Source organism: Pygocentrus nattereri, chromosome 30 (assembly GCF_015220715.1).
Source record: "Pygocentrus nattereri isolate fPygNat1 chromosome 30, fPygNat1.pri, whole genome shotgun sequence".
Classification (NCBI taxonomy): Eukaryota; Metazoa; Chordata; class Actinopteri; order Characiformes; family Serrasalmidae; genus Pygocentrus; species Pygocentrus nattereri.
This window is the reverse complement of record NC_051240.1, coordinates 8,303,243-8,312,286: the sequence shown is the minus strand read 5'-3', so window position 1 is coordinate 8,312,286 and position 9,044 is coordinate 8,303,243. Positions and strand designations below refer to the sequence as shown.

Here is a 9,044-nt window from a genome sequence, read left to right as displayed (position 1 = left end):
TTAAAATGGGCTGTATTTGTAGCTTAGTTTCTGGTAAGTAAATGCTCAGTCTGGACTCAAGAGTGAACCGTATGTTTTGAAACTTTAACACAGTTTGCATACCACATCAAACTAGATTACAAAGGAATGAAGAAGAATGCTTGTTTTTGTCATATGAGCCCTCTAATCTAACCTATCACTGAACCATTGAACCCTTTAAGTATTACTTTAACACTAACCTGAACTATGATCTTAAGGCTGACCTCCACAATTCAAATGAAATCTTGGGCTCTTTTGCTGCTTTAAGTTTTAGTTTGAGGAAGGAGAGAAAAAGACACTTCCTAAGTGGTCATTTATGTTTTTTGAGGTCAGTGTTTTGGACTGTGATGCGTATGTGTGTTGAAGCACAAGGCAATAGTGTTTTTACACATCTCATGATTTGTGGGGGATTGTTTTACCAGCTGATAAGTCAGTTTTAATATCCCAAATCAGTACTACTAAAGGTCATCTGCACCTCATGTTGTGGACAATGCTGAAACAGAAACTCACAACCCAGTGATAGAATGTCTTTCAAAATGGTCTTAAGTGAGTGTTTCAAGTAAATTATAATAAAATATTAAAGTACTTTAAAAAGCATAAACATGATTATAAGAATTTTTCTTTTTCTACCTATTCTTTAACATGATTTTCAATTTTTTTTTGCTTAATTCAGTCATTCAGAGTGGTTTGAAAAGTAATGCTCCACTCTAGAGAAATGTACTGATCGCTTTACAGTGGTGGTGATAGGAACCAGGGGTCACAATGTCTACAACACAGATATAGCCATTTTATTTTAAATCCCACATGAAAGTGAACCTATGTGTATGTCTTTCAGTTAGCCTTGTTTGGGGACTAGTTTGCCTTGCAACGCCTGTTTGTACTATAATCACAAGCAAAATGCAACTCAATTACATGTCGATTGAATACCAAAATGAGAACTGGGACATCTGAAAGCCTTGCTGACCTTGTCTGCTGCACAATTGAGGAGCATATGTACATAAACTGAAACAGGGCTTTTGTCTTTTTGGCTGCATCTGAGTCACATCAGCTAACCTTCCTCAGCTAAATCATGTGTGTCTGAACAGGGAACTCACAAACATTCAGTACAGGTAGACTACAAACATAGGTGAGTAGATTGAAGGGTAGTACTCTAGTACTCATGTAAAATATTGATATATTTGTACTTTCTTAGTATCGCTGTCTAATATATTTGTGTGAACAAAGATCTACTTTTTGTGCTTTGTTACATTTTAGCCATTAAAAGGCCCATAGCTTACATTTCACTCGTAATCCTTTTATGAACCACGGATGTAATTAAATTTTACCCGACTATTTTCCAAACTCTCTTCATCTTTTAGAATTTAACAAGCTGCTTTTGTGACTGTCTGTTTAAGACTGACATACAACGCACTCCCAAAATATCGACACTCCTGGTTAACGTGAGCAAAATGTGCTGTGAAGAACATTCTTTTTTAGCACATTCTTTTCATATTTAATTCAAAATATTAACACAAATCTAACCTTTTTTGAAGTACAATGTTTGAAAAAGAAGTAAATACTTTTCTCAGTTCTGTGTATGCCACAATTATTGGCACCCTCTCATTTAGTATTTTATGCAACTTCCCTTATTTAAGATAACAGCTCTGTGTCTTCTCTTGTAATGCCTAATGAAACTGGAGAACCAATGGCAAAGGATCTCAGACCATTCCTCCATACAGACCCTTCAAATACTGAGGTCCACACTATTGACTCTCCTCTTCAGCTCATCCCACAGTTTTTTATGGGGTTAAGGCCAGGACACTGGGATTAATTCTGTTCAGATTTTTTGTGACCATAAGACCTAACTAATGTCAGCAATTCTCCATCTGTGATCTTGATAGATGTTTTGTCCACTCGAACCATCCTCCTGAGTGTGTAAGTGATCAGTATAGACATACATTCTCTTCTTGATAGATTCTTAACGACTTACCTGTTTTAAGCTTCTTAATAACTGAGCTAATGGCGGAAATGGACATTTCACTGTGTACGTTTCCTGATTTGACAACCTGGCAACCTTTTGGTGCCCATCACCGCTGTTCTTTCTGGTCTTTCTCACAGTGATGGATGCTTAAAAGCATTTGGCCTGTGATTCATCTCATACATATTCCCCGGTGAATCACGAAGTCATTGCTGACCATTTAAGTATTCCTAATCAACCAATGAACCAATATTTGCATATATGTTTGTATGTAAATAAGGTTTGTTCTGATTAGTTGCACTATATTGCGCCTCATTCTTCAGCGTGAAAGGTGCTTTTATTTATACTTTAGTCGATGTTTCTCATAGGTATAGACACATTTACTTGAGCATGGATTTAGGCTATTAGGCTGGACTACTGATAGAGCGCAGTGCTCTTTCTCGGGCTGTTTTCACTGCCGGCCAGCAGGGGGCGCGAAACCTTCTGCAGCCCCAGAGGGAGGATCTGTGAGTCATGTTCAGTCCAGTTTCGCCTTGAGGGGTCGAGACGAGTGCGGTGCGAGTATGGCTGAGCCCCAGTGCGGCTTTTTTAGTCTTGTGCAAATCTTAAAGTCACCAGAGGCGGGTTATGGGAGACGCAGTGACGGTAGTTCGTCGTTTGGACTTCGAGGACACATTCAAAACTCGCAGCTCGGGTTGTTTGGAGGAGACGGACGCAAAGCTAACGTCAATTAACGTTGCTGGACGTTGTTGCTGAAGCAAACCAGGGTCAAAATCAAGGAACCCGGACCTTGCGGATCGTATAAAAAGAATTTATTTCTTTATCTTGTCCCGATATTATCATACCTACTCCTTTGCTTTTCGAATGAAGATTAATGACAGTTTTACGAGCCTGCTGCTGACTGTAACTAATGCAACTTACCAGGCTAGCTAGCTAAACTAGCCTGCAGGGTGTCCACAGAGCAAAAGGAGAAGACATAACGCTACATTTGCCACGTTGTGGCGCTCAGAGGTGACTGTTTAAAGCTTTTCTGGCTGAAAACTGAAAGAAGAAGCTTTAAGTAGCTTCTAATTCGGCTCTGAAGCAAGTCCCTGGACTGTTTCGTGGACCATGGGCTCCTTGAAAGCCCTTCAGGAGTGGTGCAGAGTGCAGTGTGAGAACTACAACGATGTGGACATAAAGAACATGTCCGCATCTTTCAGAGATGGACTGGCTTTCTGTGCTATAATACACAGACACCGACCAGACTTGATGTGAGTATGACTATCTTCATGTGTGCTTTGCTTTCATCCCTACTTACAGACCACCCACCCACCCAACGCTCAGCTCTCAGCTCAAACATGGTGCATGTGAATTATATCATGGTTTGTTTATGCACTTAAAAAGATGGTTCTTCAATGGTTCTTTAGTAAAGCCAGTGGTTCTGTTTAGAGCCATGAGTTCTACATAGAACCATGTCGTGCTTAGAAGGTCCCTGCATGGTGAAAATGTTCTTCAGATTGACGCAGTGTGTTGTTTATAGGGTTCTGTGTAGCACCAAAAAGGGTTCTTCTGTTGTTATGAGCTTGGTAACAATAGCATAAGTCTTTTCAAAAGAGTTCTGTATAGAACCATACACCACAAATTCTCCAGGAGTCCATCATTCACAATGCGTAGAACATTTTAAGCAAGCAAAGTGTTCATGGCAGTATGTAGAACCATTGTCTTTGCTTAAGGACCCTTGAAGAACCATTTTTTAAAACAGTGTAATCATAGAAGAAACCTTTTTGGTACTATAAAACCTAATTTAAAATAAAAAAATAATAATTCAGATTGTCATATTATAATTTAAAAAAAAAGTAGAATCATTTACAACACATTCTCCATCGATTTGAGGAACAGTTTCATCATGCAAAGGACCATTTAAGCATGGAAAAATAACTTTACTCAAAAACCACTGAAGAACCATCCTTTTATAAATGTGTAGACTAATGTTATGGTGCCAGTGGTGGAACATGATTGGAAATTCCTTTTAGTCAAGGCTTAGGTTGGACCTAAAACTGGCCCATAATGTTATGGATTGGTTTTGGAATACATGGTGAAGTCAGAGGTGGTTCACAGTTGAAAGCGCAGTATTAATTTAGTTTTAGGATTAGCTTTGGTCTACGTGTTCTTGTTCTTGGACGTGTTTGTGCTTTGTTAGGTTTATAAGATACACCCATGCTTAAATAGAATTACAGGAACTGATAGATCAGGTTGGATGAGGTTAATCAGCTTGCATGATGTTCCAGAACTGGAGATGGCAAAAGTCGACTGATTAAACTCGAGGCTGATCACTTTGACTTTTAAATAGCCCACAAAAAATAGTACTGACAAATTCAGCTTGTGGCCTAATGTAATTTGTCTTATTTGCTCTGTAGTCTCTTTGGGAAGCATTGTATTGCAGGGTGTTTCACAGTACTCAAATGTTTGTGTGTAATGAGGTTATTGAATATTGACAAAGAATATAGTCTATATACACAATACATTTCACAAAATCTCAAGTTTCAAAGGTTTAAAATGGGCAAAATGCACCAGGAGAACAGTGGCGCCACATTTAAAAAGGCTTAGAAAAATAAGAGTAGTTTGACGTCCTGTATTGTCGCTTTTAGCACAACATTTTTTGTCCCAATTTTTACCTTTTACTTTTTTTTTTTTTTTTAAATACCAGCTACCACTTACAGTGTATCAAAATTCCGTAATGAATGACCAATAGCAGTCCAAAGTGATTTATGGTGAACTTTTGCTACATTAACTTCCATTGAAAATAAAGAATGTTTTTCCTTGTAATGAAGAGATACAAGGTTTTGTGAACAGCGGCGATGTGCTGGTTATTATTGTTTACGTTTTTATAATTAGGCTAAATCTGATTTTTCATGATGCAAGGAGTTTTTCAGTGCTAGAAGGGCTGATGGGACATTCAGAAATAACATTTCATAGTATAATTAATCACAGTAAGGATGGTAGACAGTATGGCCCACCTCTAATGTTGAGCCTCTTTTCTAATCACTCATGAAGATTTCTTCACTTGTTCTTAAACAGATCAGAAAAAGACATTTCTTTCCTATAAAATAAATAAAAAGCACAGGGTCTAATATCTGACCATATTTATAAAGATATAACAGATAAGGTCTGGTTGCATGTATTTGACCTAAAGGGGCTGAAATAACCAGTGAACCTACACAAACTATTGTAAAACAGTGTCTCAGGCATCAGGCAGCGTCTTCATAACCATTTCATGTAATTACTCTCTGTGGGGGAGCATTTTGGGGCTTTAAACTCCTCAGAGGTCTGGTTCCTATCACTACCACTGAACAGTTCTGACTCTGTGAGCTTCTGTAGAACAGAGCATTTCACACCAAATCACCCTGAATAACTGATTAGAATTGTAGGAATGTAAAAGTTCCTTGTTAAGCTGTTTGAGTTGCATTCTGAGCTGTCCCATTTTGTTATTGTCATGCAGCCTCTCTCTCTCCCTCTCTCTCTCTCTCTCTCTCTCTCTCTCTCTCTCTCTCTCTCTCTCTCTCTCTCTCTCTCCCTCTCCCTCTCCCTCTCCCTCTCCCTCTCTCTCTCTCTCTCTCTCTCTCTCTCTCTCTCTCCCTCTCTCTCCCTCTCTCTCCCTCTCCCTCTCTCCCTTTCCCTCCTCCCCTGTATAATAACAGCCCATGTTAGCCCTGTGTAGGGGTCAGTTCAGTTTGGCTGATGTGGGTTGACAGCACAGGGCTAAACTCTAACAACACTCACAGCCTCTTTTTGTGCTTGCTGTTCTCTGTGTGTCTCGCACAGAGGCAATATCAAAATCATTACTGTAACACAAATATTGACAAATATTTTATGCTTAATGGCAAATAAACATTAGGTCTAAAATTTACTATGATAAATGATGTATAGGATTGTGAACTGAAAAAATTATATATGTAACATGGAAATAAATTTAAATAATTAGATTTAAATTTAATTTGTTAAAGCTGCACTATGAAAGATTTCTGGTTAAAAATGAAAGAAGTAGCACTAATGAGTTGAAAATGAAACATATAATGTAGAAATATGTATTCCAAGGTATAATAAAAAAAATTGAGACCCAAAAGTTCTCTATTTAAAACCAATTAATTAAATGGAAAATAGGTAAAATAAAAAAATACAGAATTATTTGTTTTTTCTTGTTACTTTGCTTCTATTCTCTCTCTCTCTCTCTCTCTCTCTCTCTCTCTCTCTCTCTGTGTGTGTGGATGGCACTATGTAAAGCCCCAACCGTGCTGCATCAACAGTACAGTCATCAGCACAGGAGACTCCAGAGCTGAGTAAAAGCTACAGAAAGCGATACAGAGGCATGAAAACACACCATGTGGGTTTAGTCTGTAGCGAGGAAGCAGTCACACAGTTCTAAGTCTTGAGACAGGCTGTCTTAACTTTAATCACATACTATTACATGCTGTGTGTCTGTTTGTGTGTCATAGTGAAAGAGCATCTGTGTCATCGGGTACTTGGATGCAGTAAATATTATTCAGCCTGTTAGAGATTTGGCTGGGTTAGTTTCGGTTATGTTTGTTATTGCTGGTGCTTTTGTTTCCTCAGCTTAGCATGAACGTGGATGCAGTTGTGGTTACAATGAGCCTGCAGCACAGCACACCTGTGAAGCGTGTCTAAAAAAAGACAAGGTGACTGCACAAAACCTGAATAACCTTATTAGCCAAATGTATTTGTGTGTACTAGGAATTTGTTTTGGTAGATTTGGTAGAATTTACAATATAGCAACAAGTCATTTTTAAATAGCATTATTTGTGTGCAGTATGTACATTAACATGATCATTAAAAATCAAAATAAGAAAACTAAATTGTCCAAGTAGTGGAGCTCATTGTGTGTCACTATCATACATGACTATTTGCAATTTGGAGTTTGAAGTTGAGAATCTGCCATAGGACGCAGTGACCTCTAGTAAGAGCTGAAAAGCTGCTCCAAAATAAAATACCAACATAAAATATTTAAGCTTAAAGCCTAAATGTGAATATTACTGGAATATTACATAAGCAGTCACCAGGTTCTTAACAATAATAATAATGATGATGATGATAATAATAATAATGTCTCAAGCTTTTATTGAATGTTTTAATATCCCAGATAATATTTGATAGAATATTAAAAAATGGAAATATTCAATAGCCCTAGATATGCCCATACAGTAGCAGTGTGCAGAGAATTTCCAGTGTGCCTTACAAGATGTGCAGTGTCTGAGTCAAGTGACCAGCAAAAGTTCAGAATACGCAGGTGTGAAAGGAGAGTCCTTTCATTCAGACAGGGTTGTGTGAGTAGCTCCATTTCAGTACAGTTCAGTGTTATGTGTGAGAGCTAAAACACAGTCTCTGCTTTGTGTATGTATGAGTGTGTGAATGTGTGTGTAAGCCTGCAGGCTCTGGTACAGTTCAGTGCTCTCTGTGAGTGTGTGTATACTTTCCAACTTTGCCACCGCTGCTAAATCCACTGTGACAGACTCAAACCTTGGCTGCAGATTAGCTTGACGGTCCGTCGATCTGGATCAAGCGGCGTGAAGACACACATACACACACACATTCTCAGTACAGTAAGCGTCTTAACCCTCAAGCTGCCCCCATTCCCTTTTCTACCAGTGCTGGGGATTGGTCAGACCAGACTTGAACTTTGAACTTAAAGTTGCTCAGTTGTAAAGATTTGTTGTACAGCTGTATTGATTGACCTGTAAGATTAGCCTCAAGTAAAGTTCCATATTTATCAGTCTTACTGACACAGCACTGATAGTTATAGATATGTGCATAATATATACACTTGCTCAGTGAACATATGCCTCTATGAGAAGATTAGGGATGTTGTGGTATCATAGTTTCATGGTATATGATCAGATAATCACTTTATTAATGTACTGATTATAATTCACGTCTGTCCATTCTTGTCTATGAGTTGTAGTTCCTTGAATTGGGGCTTTTCAGCCTATTTTAGCTACGACCCCCTCCAATAACTCACTCTGAAGTTCACTAGAGCATTTCTCTGCTTGCAGAGGATAGAACTTAATAGCACTGGTAGATGCCAAATTGCTAATTAGTAACATGCACAAAAATACAGCATGGCAGGCCATAAATAAACCAAGGTATTGTATCATAAATAAACCAAGAAACGCTGCCAACATCTGACAGTCCTTACACAGTGCAGTGATTCTGAATGAAGCAACATTGATACTTTTAATTTAACTTTAAACTTCATTAACTTTATAAGTTGATAATAATGGAAATAATATTTGAGTAATAATTTTACTTAGAGTTATATCAGTCAAGTAAAGCGCAGCTTAATTCAAACTTTGGGCTCAGTTTTCCAGACATAGAGTAAACTTAATCCTAGACTAAAAATAATTTCTGAAGCTGATTGGTGCTGCAATTTAGTCAGAATTTGGGCTTATATCTACATCATGCAGCCCTACGAGAGATTGGTCACAGTCTCTATCGAACGCATTTGAACTTGTGAGTGTGGACTTTAGAGGTTTGTTGATCTGAAAGTTGTTATAGCTGGGTAACAGGACACTTCAGAGATGGTATCAGTTCCTCATGTTTCTGGAGGAATGTCTTGCATGTTATCTCATCCTCTATCCGTCATACCAGTTTTAAACTGAGGGCATCATGTTATTCCTTAAATGTTTTGATGCTCACATCACTGGTGCAGTCTCAAGCTTACCCTAGACCTTAGATTACATTTGGTTTTGTTTTGTTTTTGTCTTTCTCTATGTCTTAATTCCTCTTTTCTCATCGTTTCCGCTCTTCTTCCCAGCATTCTAGCACAGCATTCTAAATTTCAGCCAGCTCTTTTTTTGACTTCCAATTTGTTCCCTCCTTTGTTTTTTTTTTTTTTGTTTTTTTTTTTAATTCTTCTCTTGTTTAAATTTAGATTAGCATATTTACTCAGTCCAAGCAGTTTGATTGTCTTTTGTTTTGAATGTAAAAAGTACACCTCCCAGGTGGAGTCACCATTTTGGCTGCTCTGACTGAGGGGAGCATGTGTGACAGTCCTGCTGAATCATGTCTGAGTAGA

At 38.1% G+C, this 9,044-nt stretch overlaps 1 protein-coding gene across 2 annotated transcripts in view; it reads left to right on the top strand.

Moving 5' to 3' along the window:
• The first annotated feature begins 2,475 nt into the window (after nt 1-2,475).
• The window catches only part of micall1a (MICAL-like 1a), a 30,582-nt gene continuing 24,013 nt past the window's right edge, over nt 2,476-9,044 (top strand). For both annotated transcript variants that reach the window (XM_017692981.2, XM_017692980.2), the window contains exon 1: nt 2,476-3,228. In XM_017692981.2, coding sequence (XP_017548470.1) covers nt 3,086-3,228 — 143 coding nt within the window. In that variant the 5' untranslated portion in view covers nt 2,476-3,085. The remainder of the gene's footprint in view (nt 3,229-9,044) is intronic.